The sequence below is a fragment of the Rhododendron vialii genome, chromosome 10a, assembly GCF_030253575.1.
Source record: "Rhododendron vialii isolate Sample 1 chromosome 10a, ASM3025357v1".
NCBI lineage: Eukaryota > Viridiplantae > Streptophyta > Magnoliopsida > Ericales > Ericaceae > Rhododendron > Rhododendron vialii.
In genome coordinates this window covers 532188-553424 of record NC_080566.1, presented here as the reverse complement: position 1 = coordinate 553424, position 21237 = coordinate 532188, and the positions used below count along the sequence as shown (strand labels likewise).

Here is a 21237-nt window from a genome sequence, read left to right as displayed (position 1 = left end):
GACTGTGTTTCCCTTTAATATTCCCAAACAACTGCTTAGACCAATTTGCCATCCCGAGCTTCTATGTAACATATAGCTCCAGTTTCTAAGGTGACACATTAAGATCTTCTGCTTTTGAAACTGTTGATAAGAAGGGAACCTGAAACCTTAGGTTTTCCATGCCCTCTCACTAATAGTCTTTGTTTCTTCCAGCAAAAGAAAACAAAAGGCCAACGTTTTCTAAACGATTACCTTTGCATGCCAAAATGTATCATGAGACATGGAGTGAAGAGTCATACTTTCATCACCTTGATGATTATCTGTCCACCATAGTTCACCACATCGATCAAGTAGAATCCATCTTTTTTAACAAAATCATTTGTAAATTTCTCCATTCCTTGAATAGAACCACGACTGAGACTAGCTTCTCCTAAGGGACTAGTACGTACTTGGTTGAAACCTTCCACATAAGAGCAAGTCCAATGGTTTTTGCAAATGACTTGAGTCGTTATCATTTTTTGGCAATGAATAACGAAATTTTGCTAAAAATGGCATTGTTACTGCAACGGTGCAACAACATTTTTTTTCCCCATTATTTTCTTTGTATCCCTTTGTCAACAACTAACTCCATTAATGGTGCAATAGCGCAATGCTATTTGGAATTGGTTGTTGTTTTTGATGATATAGCACAAATAACAAAGCCATTCCTGGTGCCATTTTTAAGGAGAAAACGACAAGATAAATGACCAAAGCCAAAAATGACAGCAAAAATAAAACTCTATTGGGACCCCAAATTTTGCAAATTTTGCCATTTTATTTTTGCAATGGCTCTAATAAGTCATTTTCAGACCGCTTGACCTGCTCTTACTGGGAGCATATCAAACCCCACTTAGAACCCCATCAATCAAATGCCATGTCTTAGTTCGGTCTCGTTGTCCATTGAGAAGCATACACCATCCATTCTACACAGCCATCATCCATAATTAGACAAAGGCCAGAATCCAATGATGCTTACGAACGAACTAAAGAAGCCCCATCATCCCATACAAGTTCAGCCCCAATTTCAACTCCACCCATCAATTTATCTACCTTAAGAATACCACATTCACCTTATTCCTTTGGACCAAGTTCCGAGCTTTTCGAGCTGCGAGGGCTTGGCCTAGCCCTCGACAGTTCCTGTGATCAAAAAGCTCTCATACCTCCTCTCAAGTCTGCCTCAACTGTACAATATGAGGTTAAAACACGATTAGCTTGTTAACTTGGGTGACTGAAAAAATGGCTGGCACGTGTGTTGCATGTACTGTCGGCTTTGCATCCTATCAGTACATTCCTAATTTCATCAGCAAAATACTTGCGGGCAAGATTGCTAGACAGTGGTCTTCTTGTAAATCTTGAATCTGTTGAGTGAATGCAATAACTTCTTCCATATACTATACATTGATTACACAACTAAACCACTTGCTTGGCTTTTGTTTTTGGATGGGTTATTGTACACTACTGACTACAACACATTTGAGGAGTCGAAAATCGAAGAAGCTCAAAGACATTAATCACATAATATCCAAAAAATAAAAAATCAGGCATGCCTAACCACAGTAAAAAAAACAATTCTGGGCGGAAAAGATAGAGGAGATTCTCTCATCTCGAACTCCCTCTCTAGCACACGATTAGAGCTAAACACACTTATCACGTGATGTAGCGAGAATATGAGACCGGGTGAGAGAAATGGAACCAAAATCTTGTATGCAGGAACCTGCACAAGAATGCTAATAAGAGTGAATAGAAATAGTCTCTATTCAGCAAAACCTTTAAATGCATGAGGGCAGTGCACTTGTTAACATGTTTCTAATGTTTGTACAAAAGGTATGAAGGTATTCAATGAATTGATATAAGCGATGTAAAATCATTTTAATCAATGCTCTTAGAACACTCGTTAATATGAGACCGGGTAAGAGAAATGGAACCAAAATCTTGTGTGCGGGAACCTGCACAAGAATGCCAATACCTATTACCAAGCAGAACCTTTAAACACATGCATTGTTAACTAGAGAAGTGCACTTGTTAACATGTTTCTAATGTTTGTACACAAGGTATGAAGGTATTCGATATGAGGAATGTACTATTCGATATGAGGAATGTACAACCATTTTACTAATGCTCTTAGAACACTCGTTAGCCAGACCCTTCAAACTATTCCCCAAGCTCTCCTCCAACAACTATTCTATTCAGTACCAAAGCTAGTTCACCACACCAATGCCAGAAAATAGGAGCAACTTAACACAAGAAGAATTTAAGAACAATCAAGATTTACTATTGTATACAACATCACTTAACAAAGAACTCTGCTTCCAACTCTGCTTCCATATGAGAGAGTCCAACAACAAAGAATGGGACTCCGCATCTCCTCTCATGCCAAGAAGCAATGGCATTCAAAGCCATACACGATACAATCATGATGATCAAAATAGGCAATCTTCACATTTCTGAACTATTTTAACTTTCATTGGAATTCAAAAATATGACTGCAACGAATGCTGGCGCAGAGAAGTCAAGGAAACAACAGAGTAAAAAGTGAATTCAGCTTTATTGTGAATCTGAACAAATGAACAAACTAATTGTTTTATGGTGATCTCAGCAAGACTTATCTCAACTCCTGGGTTTCATAAGATTCGACTCCTATTTCGATATTCAGAAATGAGTAAACCACCTATAATTACATGTAAGCTCGCATCCGAGGCCTTACAATTGACTGAGCTCCATCAACAAATATTGTGGTTCCAGTCATGTAACGTGAACCGTCACTTACTAGATAGATAACAGTCGAAGCCAGGTCATTTCTTACGTCAAGCCACCTGTTGAGTGGAGCTGCTTCCTTTACCAATTTTTCTGCCCTTTCCTTCCCCACTGACAATGGATACTCATCATTTAGGTGCAAGCCACGAGCAATGGCATTAACCCTGATTTGGTGTTTCCCCATATCCAGAGAAGATAGCTGAAAATAAAATATACATCAGAAAAGAAAAATAACCACAATTTTAACTCGGTAATTCACACTCTAAACTGCTTCAATGTTTCGGTGACCGAATATATGCAAAACATCTCAAAACCAGATATATGTACGTTAATCAGGACATAGGTGGAGTGGAAAGCTACTTTACAATGTTATATATGCAAAGGAGGCATCCCTCACTGAACCCACTGAGCATTTCTTGTAGATGGGCTTCCGACTGTAACAGCCAAGTCATTAACCCGATTACAAAACACGAGCAGCATAACAAGGAAAAGGTTGAGTATTTCCAAATTGAAGTCCCACGGCACATCCCAAAATTCAAGAAATCATAGCATATTAACGTCAATTGTCAATACATGTCCCATCCTTAAGCTCCCTTATGAAATATGTACATGAGCACCGAGTTATGACAAAGGTTGTAAAAGGAGGACACGTTAAAGTACGTAAATTGGAAGTTGACTTACTCTAACTAATTGTTGTACTCCTGCCAAACATGAACCATATGCAGCAGCTCCTTGATACAACCCTCTCTCAGCGCCAATTAGTGAGTTCAAAAATACAATGGATCCCCCGGATTTGTGATCACGCATTCTTCTGCCAACAGCCTTCAATAAATACCATGCAGCCATGAAATTTATTTTAACTATCTTTTTGAACTCATCTTCAGCAAGCTGCAGAGGATCCTGCATCTTTCCTGTTTCAAAAAAGCAACCAAGAGATCAGCTCACGTCCCTCTACAATACACATTGTTGGATTTTTGCCAGTAATGAGAGAGGCCCACCATGGGACCTCCCTTTCAACATGAGCCACCAAAGTGGCAGTTTTGAGCAGCCAAAGATTTGGGGTGCTAGTTTTTTTTCTCATGCCTGATTTGAGAAGATCATACGTGTGGTTTAGGAATTGAATGTTTTTTGTTTCTTATTTCCTAGTGCTGCCTATATATGCATGTGTATGTTATATACTGAAGGTGGAGTGTATTGGAGAGAAGAGAGAGAAAATGTAAGGAGAAAAAAAATTACAAGATTTGTATGCTTGTGAGAGATAATAGGGTGGGTATAATCCTATTGTAAATTGTTCTTTGGGTGGTGAGAGTGAGCATACAAGGGGTTTGGGTTATGTGATTTAGCCCAGTGTGTTTTTCTTATACTTGTTATTCTCAAATAGTGAAAGAACAGATGTCTCCTGTGGAGTAGGTCGGTATTTAGCCAAACCAAGTAAATCTCTCGTGTCACTTTTGTTTTTCTTTGTGATAATACTTATTTAGTATTGGATCTCAATATGTGTGTGTTGCGGGTATCATCAAACTTCCGCGAAATCCCAACACAAATACCCAACATAAGTCAGCTAAAATACGAAATAAAATAAATGGCTAAGGGAAGTGATTTGTATTTTGTTCCTTAAGAGCATCCCCAATGCCCCATTGTAATAAACAAATTTAACAATAATACTCAAAAAACACTCCACATTGTAATAAGCAAAGTTACAAGTCTTTTAGCAAATAATCAAATTTCACTCATTCCATAACCAAACTTAACAACTTTTACCAATAACCAAAAATCAATAACCAAACTCAAAACTCAATAACTCAAAAACACCCCACATTGGAATCGTCTCATCGAGACAAATAATTTGGTGTGGTCAGGTGCGTGATTGAAACTCATTTGCGATTGAACAAATATGCATTGTGTATTGTGGGGGTTTTTTGGTTAGGGATGCAAAAATAACTAATGTGGAGGTAGAGGTTGTTAAGTTTAATTATGGATTAAATGGATAATCAAATCCTGACGTAATACATTTTGGTTATTGACTTTGATTATTATCATTGCGGATGCTCTAAAGAGCATCATGAATTCAGGTAAATTGTTGCCTTATTTGTGGAAACAGATGCAATAAGAGTTGTTCTTATATGTAGTTTATCTCATGTCTTTTCCTTTTCACACTACAGCGCTGTACATTTTCAACAGGATTCATATAGCCAACCCCAATTGATTGGGGCAGAAGGCTCAATTTGGTGCGGTGTGGTTTGGTTTGTATACAATAAACAGCGGGTGTCATTGAAAATGAGACAGCATTGCCGATATTTAAAACTTCTGACACGACACGAACCCGACACTAAATAAGCGCGTTAGGGTCAGCTATTTCTGACACGGAATACAAATATGACACAACGCGATAACACAAAAAGCTAAACAGGTCGGATTAGGTTGAGAGAATTTTGACACGAATACGAGATGACACGACACGATGCATAGTGGAAATTTATGAAAGGACACAATAACACGACACGAACGGAACACGAAGTTAGCGGGTTATGGTCGGCTATTTCTGACACGGACCACGAATATAACACAACACTAGGACGCAAAAAGCTAAACAGGTTAGGTTAGGGGTTGGAGAATTCTGACACAAACACGACACGACACGATGTCCATCCCCAGTTTTCGATCCCCCTTTCCCCAGTAGTTTCCAACGTTCACCTCTCCTAATAACTTTTAAATTTACTCTTCTTCATCTAACCTTGTCTCATCGTCGTCTCCCTTCCACATACAAGAAAAACAACCCTCTCTTCTTCTCTCTCTCTCTGCAAATCTCACCTACAGCTCTCTCTCTCTCTCTAAATCTATCCGCCCTATTTTCTTCCCATCTTAGCCTAACCGGTGTGGTTGGTGTAGGCCTCGGCATTGGTCGTTGCTGTAGGCCTTACCGGTGTGGTCGCCATGGAGGGGCTCTCTCTCTCTCTCTCTCTCTCTCTCTCTCTCTCTCTCGGTGCATTTTTTAGGGACCTGGTTGTTTTTTAATTTTTTCTTTTAAAAAAATTTGAGAGAGTTTTTTGAAAAGTGAAAAAAAGGGATCCAAACAATTTGGCAGGTTAAAATTCACCAACGAAAATTAACACTAACTATTCCTCAAAAAAGATTTGACACTTAGGCTCCGTTTGTTTTTATGTAAAATGTTTTACAATGTAAAATATTTTCCATGTAAAATATTTTTTCAAAAAATAAATTTCAAATTTTTATTTTTCGGTATTTGGTTGGCACTTGAAAATATTTTCAGAAATTAACAAAATAGTGGAGAGAGAGAGAGAGAGAGAGAGAGAGAGAGAGAGAGAGGGGCTTAAATGATGGAGAAATTTGAGAATATTGGAATTGAACGAGCAGAAATGATATTGGTACCGACCTCCCGGTACCGAAATCGTACCGCCGGCCGCCGGTGGGCCGTCTCCGGCCACCGGACGGCCGATCCGATCCGTCCAAAAATTTAAAAAAAAAAAAACGAGGGGGCCAACGCGGGAATCAACGGCATCCGAGGTGTGTAAGGTGCTTGATCCGAGCACCCTTTTTTCGTGTATATATGTATATTCGCGGGAATATACATATATACACGAAAAAAGGGTGCTCGGATCAAGCACCTTACACACCTCGGATGCCGTTGATTCCCGCGTTGGCCCCCTCGTTTTTTTTTTTTAAAATTTTTGGACGGCTCGGATCGGCCGTCCGGTGGCCGGAGATGGCCCACCGGCGGCCGGCGGTACGATTTCGGTACCAGGGAGGTCGGTACATGTAGCACTACTCTTGAACGAGGGTCATGATTGACGATACATTGAACGGTAAGAATTGCAGTAGAAGACAACGAGTTCATTTCGGAAAATAATTTACGAAAGATTTAAGGGTAAGTCATTTTCATCCAATTAATAAAAAATATTTTACTCATTTTTTACACAACCAAACACTAAAAAATAGATAAAATATTTTACGCGCCAAACAAACGGAGCTTTGCTAGTCGTAGGATTGTCACTATGGAAGAGTTGTTTGTGTGTGAAAAGGTCATATGGCATGGCATGGAGCCCACTTACCACTGCCCACCTCCCACTTTTAAATGTAAGGAAAGGACAGCTAGGGCTGCAAACGAGCCGAGCCGAGCCGAGTTTTAGAGTGTTCGAGCTCGGCTCGTCAAAAATTTAGTTGGCTCGAACTCGGCTCGAGCTCGTGACGAGCTGCAGGACTCGAGCTCGAGCTCGGCTCGAGATGTATTTACAGAGCTCGAGCTCGACTCGCTCGGCTCGTTTATGAAACAAATATATATATATATATATAAATATATATATTTACAGAGCTCGAGCTCGGCTCACTCGGCTCGTTTATGAAACATATATATATATATATATATATATATATATATATAATATAGTTGGGCTCGCGAGCCAATTCGAGCCGAGTTTCGACGAGCTCGAGCTCGGCTCGTTTATGAAACGAGCCCAACATTTTAGCTCGAGCTCGTTTGTTTGTGTCTCGAACCAAGCCGAGCCGAGCCGTTATCGAGCCGAGCTTCGAGCCGCTTGCGAGCGGCTCGGATTGTTTGCACCCCTAAGGATAGCATGTAAGATGGCCCATTTTATATCACAGCTCTCAAATTGCATGTGGGCCCTACACCAACGTAAGTTGCTAAGGAACAATCATTGCCTATTTATAAAATGAAACGATAAGACGAACAAGTACTGCAAGGCCCGGTTCCGAAATCTTCTTATAAAATAAGCAGTTTATTTCATATTTTTAAATTTAAAAATAATATAAATAAAAAATAATTTTTCAATTTTTTTTGCATTGTATAAAAGATCTCAATGAGATCTTTCAAACAAGATTCATAGTACATATTTTTAGATTTCAATAAGCCCCTGGCTTTGTTCGTTTAGTAACTTTGGATATTTTAGTTTTGGTACTGGGTGGAGAGAGAAATAGGGTAATGATTGGAGGGAGGGGTAATGATTGGAGAGAGATAGAGAGAGAAATGAAATTAATAATTGGAGAAATAGGATAATGATTGGAGAAAGATATAGGATAATGATTGAAAAACAAAGTAAATATATTAAACGAACAAAACCCGGTTTTTTTTTGAGTTCTGGAACCCACCCTAATAAATACTAACTGCTTACTAATAAAACGGTTGAGGGGATACTACAACAGATATAAATATCTACCGACCCAAATTGAGTAGTAGTATGTCTTTTTTTTTTTTTTAATCATTCGTTAAATTTAATTTATATTATCCTAAGAAACTTGAAGGAGGAGAATATGACTTACGAGAATAAAAAACCTCACCACTGAAGCAGTCAACCACTTACAAATAGTAGTATGCCTGTTCGACCAAATCAAACAAGCCCTCGTCAATCCTAGCTACTAACCGTATCATCCCAGTCCTTTTCCTCTTGCAAGTAAATTGCCCACCTCTTTCTCAATTCAATGACGGAATTTCCCGGCTCATTCTTCCAAATGTTTCCCTTTTACTTGCGCCATTAAAATTTTTCCAAATTCACCAAGTGTCCAAACACTATGAATTACCACTCCATCCGTCCCAATTGTTTTATCCATTTTTAGAATTTCAATTTTTTCCAACCTTTTAAGGGAACGTATTTATTACTACTATTGAAAAAGTTTTATTTTTTAAGAATACCCCTCATTCTTTAAGCATTAAATTAGTGTGCACATTCTATAATAAACATTTTTTCTTAAAAGAGAAGGGTCAATAATAAACCTTGTATAGCCCAAACTCTAAATTGAACAAATAATTTGAAATATCAAAAATTTAAAGAAAGGACAACAAAGTGGGACAAAGAGTATTATCCGTCAAGGGATTAGAAACACTAAACAATAATACTACGTACACAATTTAAGAACGTTACCTTCGTAAGCATAGCAATGGACAAGAGCGTCGAGATTCCCGAGAATCTTGCACGCCTTATCGACCGCTTCATCATAGACAGCCTCTTTGTCCTCTTCCATGTCCAATCCAACCACTTCCACCCCAACGACGACACCGTTCGTGGAGTCCATAATCTTCTCAGCGGCTCTCCTTATACTGCTCTCGTTCCCCATCAGAACCAACCTAATCAATCGCACAGATAGAGATTAGACACGACCCGCGACCGGGCACACACACCCACCCCACCACCGTGCAATTCAAATCCGGAATTGTAGTGAGACTCCGACGGGTTAAAAATAGACTCTAACCGGTCAGAGCTTTTAATAAATCTGAACAACGAAGAATACTTTAGAAAGGTCAAGATTACACAGACTGTTTTCAAGATTACGCAGACTGCTCTCTACCGTACAAACTCGGCGTAACACTGAGACCCAAATTCATGCATATATTTCGATTTTTAAAGAGAGGTGAGATAAAGAGAGAAGGAGAAAATAAACAAGAGAGTCTAGAGTATGTTGGTATGTATATGGAGAGAGAGAGAGAGACCTGCAACCACGATTTGCTAGATGGCGGGCAATGTTGAGAGAAATCTCATCCCCACTGGAAGTGAGCAAAACCTTCTTTCCAGGATTTTCCATTTTTCGATCGCAACTTATTAGTAGTACTTGATTGAAGATTGAAGAAGGAAAGCTCAACGGTTGTGAATTTTATGAGAAGAGAGAGAGAGAGAGATGTATTTATAGAGTGTAGATATGTATGGACTGGGAGGGAGGGAGGGAGGGAGGGAGGGGTAAGGTTTTGCAGTTTCAATTACTGTAGTACTCCTATTAGCTGGTTGAATAGTACTCCTATAAAAATATTTTTATGCACCTGCATGTGACAGCATTAAAGTGCAATTTAATATGCTCAACAAATTTAGTTGTCTTTTCATGACCTACATATATAATTTGTTTTGTTTTGTTCTCAGTTGATTAATTTTTGTGCTTACTTACTGTATGTGGGATTGAATTTTAATTTTCAGGTTCTTTTAAATGAAAAAAAATTGTAAAATGTTGAATTACCAAAAACACAAATCCGCTAAAACTTATCTTGGTGCAATTAATTACTATCAAAATTGTAGCGTAATGTTGGTAAGACTCATTTCATGGGTATATCTTTATGAAGGTTCTACATTAATTTGGTACATCGTTTTGTTCTTTTTTTTTCGAGAGGGTTTATCATCGCACGCATTTGTGTGAGTTCTATTGTAGTTAAAAAAGTACTCCGGTATACAAAAGCCTATATATATATTTGCACTTTTTGATAAGTTCGTTTAAACAGAATTACAGAACCGAAAATTTTCACATTCCACAAACGTGGGATGCATGATAAAAGTTGTTCCCTCATCTGCGGAGACAATGAAAATGACAAAAAAAAAAAAAAATGAAATTGCAATTTCAATAGAACTAATTACGAGCAATAGAAAATAAACTACAAAGTCTGAACTAAAATTAGGTGTTTGGTTGAGTCTTGTCTCCACTCTTATTGCTGCATGTGGTGGTCACAATGCCTTATCAACACCCCTCGTTTTCCCACCAATAAATATGGACATCCGGCTCCGGTTATGTTTTGAACCGGAAGAGACAACCTAGATTGAGATCGTTCATTTGTTGTAATTAATGGTTTGGATGTATTATTTTAAACTCTTACTCTTACAGTAAAGGGTTATGAAAAAATTCAAACTATTGAATTTATTAATGGATGGTCTAGACCAGGATTGTCTCCTCCGGATCCGGATCCATTAAATATCTCTTTCACTGGCTGGCATTTGAAATGTTTGTTTTCACGTGTTTCTGCACTGGGGTCAGAATCATAGAGGATCACACGGAGGCAAGTGGAAAATGTCGAAGGGGGCAACGAGGACCATGTAAAGACCCACCCATGGGGAAAAAAAAAAAAATACTCCGTATTAAGTATAAAATAACTCCATCGAAAAAAACAAATTCAACCCAACCCATGTTACTAATAATATACCAAAAATTTCATAAAAAAGGACACACCTAAATATAGAAACATAAAGTGTCATGGAAAAACTCTATATTAATGTCTCGATTTTCCTATATCCTAGATATCCATCAAACCTAATTTAAAAAAGAAGAATCGGGTCATGGAAAATGAACCGGTACTATTATAACCTTATTGGCTATATAGTTAGGATTACTACTCTTTCAATAATATTAAGTGAGTTGAAGATAACAGCTCCCGATGTCTATACATCTTGAAGGTAATAGCGTTGGATAAAAAAAAGAAGGTAGATTGTCATCAAGCCTTATAAAATAGGCTATACCTTAGATACTATAATATCCATTGATTTCAGTTCTTAGAGTTGGGTATGTAGCTATATATGACATGTGATCCTCTATCTATATAGTAGCTGCAGAACAAAAAAGGAGAACCGTTTGTACTATTTACCTTAAGCCTAAGCATAGTAATTTTCAATACCCATTGATCATCCGTAGCTACATATTTCAATAATTGCATCCAACTATAACAATAGCCACTAAACTCGTTAGGCTAATTCCATAGTGGGAAAAAAAAGGCGTTTTTAATTTTTCCAATACATGCAAATAGCGTAAACCAACTAAAATTACTATAAATACTTCCAATCAATCTATTCAATTGCTAAGATATTGTCGTCTATAATTATAACTGCATATATTGCATCTCTATCTATTTTAAAAAGCAAGATAATTGTATAAATAGTAAAAATATTATCCATTAACCCTTGTTATCTAATAAGGTGGTCGCCCGAAATCATCCGCTCGGTCCGGTCCTTAAATATTTGAGGATACTGAAAGGATCTTTTAACTCTTAAAATCTTTCTTTTGTTTTTTGGAAAAATAAATAAACTAGGAGTTGTTATTCGTCCGTGCCCTTCTGTCACGTCACTTTCCAATTCATCCAGCAAGATTTATTTATTTACAGTATTTTTATGATCATTTGTGGCAAGATTTGTCACCTTGTAGTTCCTATCATCATTCAAATATCACTCGTCTGCTAGCTGGGCTTTGGTGGGGGGGGGTTTCAATTCCCTCCTATTGTCACTGTTAATTATTATTATTATTATTATTTTATAATGTAGAATATTTATGTCGAACGCATGCATGCTAGTTTTCGTGTACCGCAAATTAATTCTTAAAGTTCATTCCACAGCCCTTTTTACACGCGTAAAGAATGAGGTTACTCGAAGAATCATTGACAAGAATAATCGACTATGAAACTTTAGGTGGGTGCAAACTGCTGCTAAGTCTCAACCCCAAGACCAACCGAACCCAACCCTTGGCCGGGTTAGTAGGTTGTTTAGTTGGGTTTTGATGGGCAGAAAGCAGAAACGAGTTTTTCATGCCTCATTGACTGCATTTTAATCTTTGCAATACTACTTTTCTACTAGTATATATATAATAATGTTAAATACTGCGCGTGGGAATATCAATGTTGTGTTTTGTTTCGAGTATTGTGATAGCAGCGAAGGACAAAAGGTGAGTGGTTAGAATGAAAGAAAGAAAGAAATGGTTTTTATTTAGAAGCAAGCAGCATCATCTCATCTATCGGGGTCGATCGGGTTAATTTCCTTTTTCACATTTGGTTGGTATAGGAATAGGACTTATCATGTTTCACAAACCAATCTTGCATTAGTACTCCATTAATTATTACTACTACTAATTTCTAAACGACTAATTATTTAATTAAATCCAACTAACTTTATCACGAAACTTCGTACCAAACTTCAACGTGTGTTCAATCTTTAGCAATGAATTGATTGATTTCTTACGGTGGCTATATATGTGCCCAATCCAATTCAAGCTCAACCCGACCAACAATGCCAAAAATAGTTCATGAATAACAAAGTTGGATATAAAATGCCGAGCACCAATGGCACGTGGATTACCCCAAGCTAGACGAGCTTGAGTCATAATTTAATCGCCCCCGATTCTTTCAAGAATCACAACAAATATAGATCACGCACGTAGTGTGTGGATCACGGGTCAAAAGGCTTTAATTCCAATTTACTTATTTCGGCCTTATAATTTGTTTTATTAATTCTTCTTTCCTTATCTTTTCTCATTGATTGTGTAAATATATGTTCGTAATTTCTCTTTGAAATAAGCTTATAGGAGTAATAATTTTTTAAAAAGTTATCTTTTGATCCTTGTTGCTATGAGCATATTTGCTAAAAGCCGGTAGCCTAAGATAATTAATGACCAAATACTCTCTAAATATCGTTGAAACCTCTTTTTTATAATTAGGTGCTCAAGTCAGTTTGCGAACATCTCAATTAATCTTGAGAATCTGAAGCTAACGACCAAGCAAATCTCCAACGGCCCAAGGTTTAAAACATAAGATATTTTTTTAAGATATTATTCATTTACAAATTTAAATGGTACAAATATCGAAATTATTTTGAAAATGCTATTCACTTAAATTTGAATAGATAAAAACACTAGATATATAAAACATTCTCAAACGGTTACAATTACGATTATTGACTTTTCATTTGGTTTCAATAACCATACGATTAGGTTTCTACTCATATTTGTTGTCATAGTTTCGAAACAGAATTAATGGTGGTGAGTTAGATTACCACAAAAGGCCGTTGTTCATACTTAGACCCACGACTTTATACTTGGATCATATGTAGCCACGACTTGAACCCACGACTTCAGACTTCGTACTTAGAACCTATGCCAAGGCAGACCACTGGGCTAAGCCTAAGCCTAAGCCTAAGCCTGTCTCAAAAACAATCTACCCTACTAGACCGCTGGGCTAACTTATTTGGATCGTATAACGGGGCGGGCTCATAGAGACCCGAATTCATTCCTGGATCGTTAATGTTTTTGTTCACACCCTAAATTATCCCTCCGGCCGGCCGGTGAGAGAGATGGCGAGCAGTCCCTTAATCGTATCCCCGGTGGCCGTGTTCGGTTCCCCAAGAATTCCAACTGCTGAATCATGCTTTAGGCGGTATTTCCACTTCCTTCTTCGTTCATGTTTTTCATTTCGGAAATTCTCATGTTTGACTGAAAAGACTTTGAATTATACGACTTTGACAGAAGACTTTGTCGGGATTGGTTCCAATAGAATCCATGTCTTCTTTGTTCCGTCGTTTGATTCAATTGAATTGTTTTTGGATATTGCAGGAGCAATCCAACATTCAAAGTCTCCTGCGACCTCTCCTGCTTCCAAGTAAATTCCCTCCCTTTTCCTTTCCTGTTTCCTTTCATTTTCATATTCACACGCCTTTCACCCTTGTCTTGCATTCTTCGCGATGATTCACGCATAACTTGACTAAAACAAGAATATTTGTGGATTTCCAGTGTTTTGTCACTGGGAATGCGATGGTAGGTCTAGGAAGTTTCAAAGCAACTGACTCGTTAAATCCCTAATATGGTCAACTGAACAAATATCAAAGGAGTATTTACATTTACATGAAGGACCTTCAAAGAAATCAAGATATATTTGTTGAATTGGAATGTACATTGTCTGGAATGGGGGCTTTTGTTGCTTAGCAAAAGGATGGAAAAGTTTTAATGTCACCAAAGGAATGTTCACGAGTAAATTTGCAATCTTGGATAAGTTTTCACGCTGAGATTATGTGAAGATTTAGTAGGAAACTTGAATTCAAATGCATCCGATCATAATTTGAGGAGCAACTACATGCTGAAGAGAAAGAATGCACTGCCGTGAACGTGGTCTGTGCAAATTACACATGATACTGAGAAACGAGGAGTGGTAGCATAATTCACAACTCTAGATGAGCTTGAGTAGTCAAACAAGAAAAAATAGAGGATGTAGAGAAGTCTACTTAGAAACATGAAGGCTAAAGCAATTGCATGTGTTGCTAATAGTTGCACACTTTTTAAGGAAGATTAATGATGCAAGAGCTTCACACACATGCGCACAGCTTAGGCTACTTATGAGAAAACTTCAGTTTAAGTTGCTAATATCCATCATGTTGGAAAATATAAATTTTGGGACCTCATTTTCTCAGAGCCTGAATACTGGAAGCTCTTTTGAGATATCCTGACACACTGACTCAATTATGGCAGGAGAAACCACTCTCTGTGATGTTGTTTGCACTGTGACGTGTAGCTCGTTTTAAGAGTATTCTGAGATGCCCTGTATCTGTTGGTTTTTAATAGAATACTGATTGATTGGCTATTACTTTAAGTAAAGGAACTCATTAACAATCATTTGTTTGTTTATCTGTTTCCTCGTGTATAAGTAATTGCTTTGTATTTGTATTAACATTGCACATTGTCTCAAGCATGCTTTAGCATTCTACCCTTACTCACATTTGCATTAAGATCTTTAATTCTTGCTTATGATCTTACAAACTTTTAGTCAATTTTGCTATATGTGCTGCTTGTGAGTACGTATAGCTTTCTAGTTAAAAATGGCAAATAATGCAGAAGTGTTGGAAGTCGCTCAAAAATTTATTGGTTTTCAGGTAAAGGATGTTAGCTACCGCCCCCCAGGGACCCAGATCAATCTTTTGAATGGAGTGAACATCTCTCTTCCTGAAAAAAGGTATAGTTGCTTGTATGATGATTAATTGCAAGTAAACCCCATGAAAAGCGTGTAAGTAGAATGAATTGATTGTCAGCATCTCATCCATAAACATCCCTGTTGTGGACCATCTTCCATAATTTTGTCATAATTCATGGGAAATGTGCTAGATTTAATGGCTTGAAATCGAATTGGGACAATGTTTGAATACTATGAGGTTGGAGTTGTTAAGGGCTTGTTCCCTATCACTTGAATAAGACCTCCAGGAGTAGTATATGAGTCTAACCAGCCTCTCCACTTATTTTCAATTCCTATTTAGTTGGATACTTTAACAAGAGTAACTTAACTGTGTATTCTCTCTAATTCTCAAAATTAAATCACCCTCATGTACAATGGTACAACCCTATGTTACGTGGACTCGTTTAAATATGTATGAAGTGCCCATGCCAGACACTGGCTGATGGTACGCGAACAAGTATGTCTGGATTTCAAATTTACCATAAACAATGCATAAGACTCCTATATTAGTCACAACATGTTAAAAAGTCCATTGTAAACACCCTTTATATGAGACAATAAAAGAATAAGGGATATGAATATTTTGGCGTGTACTCAACGACCCATATCCTTGAATTGGAAGTTAGATGAATTCGACAGTTAGACATAAATGTGCACTTAACACGAGTCCCAAGTAACATAGGTGCTACCCGCCAGCCCTCCTCAATATGTACCTCACAGGGGCTCGGATTTATTTTTGAGAGAGGCTTTGCATTCATATGATTGTTGTTATCTTGTCTTGCTGCAGTTTTGGCTTGATTTTTGGACGGAGTGGAAGTGGGAAAACTACTCTCTTGCAGGTCTAACTTCTTTTCTTTTCAGATTTGTCATTTGATGCATATCTCAAGTCTATCTAATTGTTGTTCCCTTTAGTTGCTTTTATCTTGTATACTATTTGCACCTTATCCCTTCTATCTTACAGCTTATTGCAGGGCTAAGCAAACCAACATCAGGCTCCATTTACATTCAGAGATATGGTAATGATGGCAAGGCACTTCAATCTTCTGAAGAATTAACTCCAGAAAAAGTTGGTATAGTTTTTCAGTTTCCTGAGAGGTAATTGGGAAACCAAATGAATTGTTAGTTTTTTTTTTTTATCTTCTATTGCTACTAATATATGCTTTGGCATCATTTGTATATGGTGTAGTACAGGCTTCATCACATAAACTAGAATTTAAGTAGCTATACCTTGCCCCTTTTTTTTTGGTGTGGTTTTCAATGTTTGGCTATATTCACATGACAAACCGGTCTTTGGAGACACTTTGTTAATTTAATCAGTGCTTTTTTCTTCTTGCTTCCCTAGTGTCTTGACGTTAGAGTGACTTTTGGATGAACATGTTTGTGCTTTTGTTTCTCTATTTCATGCCTGTCCAGCGGCAGTCTATAACCCTTCTCTTTCTCATCTAGCTTTCATCTGGTATTTTCAAATGCAAAGCAATACCAGTTTGTTGGATAACTCCTGCCATTTTTTCCTGGCCTGTTGTGGGAGTTGAACTCTAGTCTTCTTTTGCTTAAGGATTTTTACTTTCACACATTCTTTGACTTGTATATCTTTGGGTTTAAGCATCATTCGCTTTCCCTTTGGTTTCATTTGCGTTTTTAAAAAGCTGCAACTTTTGTTAACTTGAAACTCGTTCTACTTTGTTTTTTATAGGGAAAACATTTGTTTTCTTCGAAGTCTCTGAGATGGTGTATTGTGGGTAGGTATTTTGTGGCAGACAGTGTTCTTGAAGAGGTTATATTTGGATGGCCAATGCAAAGGGGTGGCCTTCAATTGAAAGAGCTTCTTGCTTCAAAACTCCAGAAAGCTATTATTTCAGTAAATATACCCTTCTCGGATTCATGAATTTCTTCTAATATTACTCTTTACTTGTAGGATCTGCTCTACTGATTTCTTAGTATTGTTGCCAGATTAGGTGTATTTGTGACATTTGACACAATAACTGATTAAATTAATCCCTTAGGTTGGTATGCAAGGAATCCCCTTGGATAAAGACCCTCACTCTCTAAGTGGTGGATACAAACGGCGGCTGGCCCTAGCAATTCAATTAGTAAATCTGTCACTGCTCCTGCCCCCGTGGTTTTTGCATACATTTTATTGGTGGCACTAAAATGAATACTTGAGTATTGTTGACTTCGTGCAGGTACAGATTCCTGACTTATTGATATTGGATGAACCTCTTGCTGGTCTTGGTATGAATGTGCCCTTTATTATCTTCGCTCCCGTATTTGCACATCCCAACTTAATGAGTTGTGCATGCAATTATTTAACTGTTTGCAAATTGCAACTCTCTTGAACTAAAGATGCCTTGTACAAGAAAGTCTTGATCTGTTTATTTTTGTCCTCATTTCTTCAAGTGAAGAAAAAGTTAGGCTATACTGCTTAATCCTCTCTCACTTCTGGAACAACTATGTTATTGTTTGACTGTGGCCTCTTGCTTCTGAATTCAACATTCATTGTGCTTATCTGGCTACACATTGGCCGAAATTTTTCTTAGAATCTTAATTCGGGTAATAAGGAAATCGATCTTTTCTTATAGTCTATAGGTTCAAAATTTGTTGCATTTCTAAAGATATTCTTGCTTGTTTCTTTTCATATCATAGTGAGGAACATGGGGCTCAAACTTTTTTCCCCTTTCAGTTTCCAATATCTCAATCTGCTCTCCAGCTTAATTCTTTGAGTTGCCTTTTGCAAACCACCAATGTATTGTTTTATGCTATTCTGAAAATCAGATTGGAAAGCACGTGCAGATGTTGTAAAGTTGCTGAAGCATTTAAAGAAAGAGCTAACTTTACTTGTTGTCAGCCATGACCTCAAGTAAGTCTGTTTTTCCTTACCTATTCTTAGACCTGACATCTGTTCATTATAATGGTCTATTTGTTATGGGACTGTTATCTGGTGACATTAGGGACTATGATTCACACTTTCTACTGTTGGCAAGGACGTCAACATTGTGAGCTTTCTGGTGGAAATTGGATCAGTCCAATGTGGTTTACATGGCCTTTTGACACCCGAATCACATATTTTCCTTACCTATTCTTAGACCTGACCTCTGTTCATTATAATGGTCTATTTGTTATGGGACTGTTACCTGGTGACATTAGGGGCTATGATTCACACTTTCTACTGTTGGCAAGGACGTCAACATTGTGAACTTTCTGGTGGAAATTGGATCAGTCCAATGTGGTTTACATGGCCTTTTGACACCCGAATCACATGTTTTGAGACGCGCTTATTATCACAAAAGAATCTTAGTCTTGAAATTCTTAAAGTGTAGTTATTGGCTCACAAAAAAGTTAATCTAAAGTGCAGTTATTGGCTTTGGCTCATTCATGTCTTAGGGACTCATGAGTACCTAGCTAGTGCAATGGCTTCTAAAGCACCAAAGTCCATTCGATTGGTGTTGGTGTTTCATTGCCTGTGTAACTGTAAGCAGTATGTTTAATGTTTTTTAAATATGTTTTGTGGTCAAATGAAACTCACGCCCTTTTAAAGAAGAATTGTGGCACTGTACAGTCTGCTACTCTTGTTTCCCCTTTATTGATAACTGGATGTACATATGCAGTATATAATCTTACAGTGGAGATGTTATGTTCCAACAGGGAGCTGGCCCCTCTAGTTGATCGGTCATGGAAGATGGAAATTGGTGGAGTGCTTAAAGAAGAACCTCTACCTGCTTGCTAGATCTTAGTCTACAACAGGATACAATATTAAACACTAGATGCCATACATGAGGTGAGTTTTCTTTTTAGGCTCACCGTCCATTGTTTGGAAAAAATCTAAGCGCCCTACTTTTCCAATCAATAGTCTGGGTGACGCCTTCTTCATTTCTAAATACATGATCATTGTTAGCCATAATTGATCACAAACAGGTTTGATTTGGTATTTGGGATGAGTACTACTAAGTCTACTATTAACTCAAACCAAATAAGCACCTTGATTAGGAAATTCAAGATTAGTCCAAGTAAAAACAAGAGCTAATTCCACTGGGATGACTAAGATATTTAGATGTTTTCATTGAATGCTGTTGAGTGTGCAGAGAGCTGGACTACGAAAATATTTCACTCCTTACGGTCACCAGAGGGATTGAATTTGTCTTCCAAACTTTTTGTAGGTCAATCTTTTGGTAAAACATTCTTGAAAACCTTTATCTGGCCACCCTCGTCTCTGTGACTGCTACATAGGGATATTGCGTAAGAAATCTGTACGAAATGTTGGGGTCAATAGCAAAGACCATTAGTTTTGAGTTTTCAAGATTGGTATTTGACCACTTTGAACTCATATAAATAGATATGTTGCATTGTGAGTCCGCTGTTCTTGATTTACAGAACTCTCTATATGCTATGTTCCTAGATTAAATATCATTCATAGACTAGCAGGCAGTGTGTTCTTGGACAACACACTGAAAGTCCTCAATTTTGTCGAGGCTAGGAAATTCTTCAAAATTCTCTTTGCTGATGGAAGATAAATATATTTCTATGTCAATCCATCAATGATTTATGTGAATCTAGTTGATAACATTTTACTGAAATTTGAACTTACCGCTTATGACAGAACCAAGCATGGATACTCACCCCGTCACATCTGCATTCTCTCTGTACTCACTGAGTTTTTTGTTTTTCCTTTGAAAATACTCAGGTTTTAGTGACAAAATCATGCCCCAATGCACAGATGGTCATGGCAAATGGCAAATGGCAATGATGGAGCGAGGGTTGAGTGCCAGGGACATTGTTTTCTCATTGAGTGAAACAAAGAGTGCGTGCTGCCTTTGGATAGAAATGCGAGCTGAGGAGACTATGCAAGCTTATGGAAGACGCTTTTGATCTGAATACGCTCATCTTGCAATGTGTTCTGCTAATTTAACCAAGACTACACCCAATGCTTCATGTTTATGTGAAATAGTGTAAAGTGACAATTTGATATGGGGTCAAGTACAGCACGGGTAAATGGGGGTGATTCTATTGTTTTCTCCAGTATAGTAAAAATAAGCCATTCTATGGGGAGTTCTTGGAGAAGAAACCGGACAGCTCAATCATTTACCAACTGTAAATTGTGGCGTGGTTCTTTTTAAACGTCTTTCTGATCTAATGTTGGATTTCGAACACAGAGCCATTTGATATTTGTTTTTTCCTTTGCATTTTTTCAGAACATATAAATATGGAAACCAAACTGTTCCACTCGTTTCTTAGGCCAATTAGTTGGTGTCATTTTTTTATGTTGTGGACCGTTAATCAGCAGGTAACAATTTTTCACCCCTCAAGGAGTAGTTTTTTCAGTAATTCATCTATTGCAAGAAACGAACGTTTTATTTGACCCTTCATCTTAACCTAACTTAGGATAAGTGCACCTTTAACATATCGCAATCACACGCATTATGTATAAATTGTAAAGAGCCGGCCGTGTTTCCACTAACAATTTTGGGCAAGTCGTAAAACAGTGGAAATAACTTGACATTTTTCAACAACTTATTGATTAGTGGAAACAACTAACGATTTGTCAACAACAAGCTCTTTATCAAAACTTATTACTTGCCGGAAACACCCTTTTCATATATTTTAGAAAGTATAATATAATCTCACTTGATTAAGCAATGATATGAAAATTGAAATCCACATGAACGTCTCCAAAGCCGCCTCTCTCTCAACTCCTCCTTAGAAAGTCTAGGGATGGCAATCCCGGTCGTCCCACCCCGCCCCGCCCCATTCCCTGCCCCAAATGGGTTGGGGATTCGGGGATTTTTCGGGGATCGGGTAGGGGATGGGGATAATTTTTTTAAAAAAATGGGGAACGGGTAGGGGATGGGTATGAGTCTGTCCCCGCCCCATCCCCGCGCCCGCCCCGTTTGTTGTGTGTGTGTGTGTGTGTGTGTATATATATATATAAAATAAATAAGTTATATACATAAATGAAAATTATATAGGAGCACTATATATACATAAGTGAGGAA

The 21237-nt window shown here is 37.7% G+C and overlaps 2 protein-coding genes across 5 annotated transcripts; one reads left to right on the top strand and one right to left on the bottom strand.

The window, feature by feature from the left end:
* Window positions 1–2544: 2544 nt before the first annotated feature.
* LOC131304034 (uncharacterized) lies at window positions 2545–9511 on the bottom strand. The gene is made up of 4 exons (XM_058331130.1): window positions 9233–9511; window positions 8667–8869; window positions 3454–3683; window positions 2545–2971 (listed from the first exon to the last, which is right to left on the bottom strand). Exons 1-4 carry the CDS (start codon window positions 9322–9324, stop codon window positions 2693–2695), a joined length of 804 nt encoding a protein of 267 aa, XP_058187113.1. The 5' UTR covers window positions 9325–9511; the 3' UTR covers window positions 2545–2692.
* A 3869-nt stretch (window positions 9512–13380) lies between these two features.
* LOC131304199 (ABC transporter I family member 11, chloroplastic) lies at window positions 13381–20484 on the top strand. 4 transcript variants are annotated; one of them, XM_058331346.1, is made up of 11 exons: window positions 13381–13687; window positions 13864–13909; window positions 15174–15253; window positions 16038–16089; window positions 16212–16345; window positions 16994–17108; window positions 17254–17340; window positions 17434–17482; window positions 18023–18107; window positions 18632–18718; window positions 18893–19027. In XM_058331346.1, the coding sequence occupies exons 1-10, from the start codon at window positions 13605–13607 to the stop codon at window positions 18639–18641; spliced, it is 741 nt and encodes a 246-aa protein (XP_058187329.1). In that variant the 5' UTR covers window positions 13381–13604; the 3' UTR covers window positions 18642–18718; window positions 18893–19027. The 4 variants fall into 4 exon arrangements, with proteins under 4 accessions (XP_058187329.1, XP_058187327.1, XP_058187326.1 ...); XM_058331344.1 differs by lacking the exon at window positions 18632–18718 and adding an exon at window positions 19962–20484 and having other exon boundaries at window positions 13385–13687; window positions 18893–19025; XM_058331343.1 differs by lacking the exon at window positions 18632–18718 and adding an exon at window positions 19929–20484 and having other exon boundaries at window positions 13388–13687; window positions 18893–19025.
* The last annotated feature ends 753 nt before the right edge of the window (window positions 20485–21237 follow it).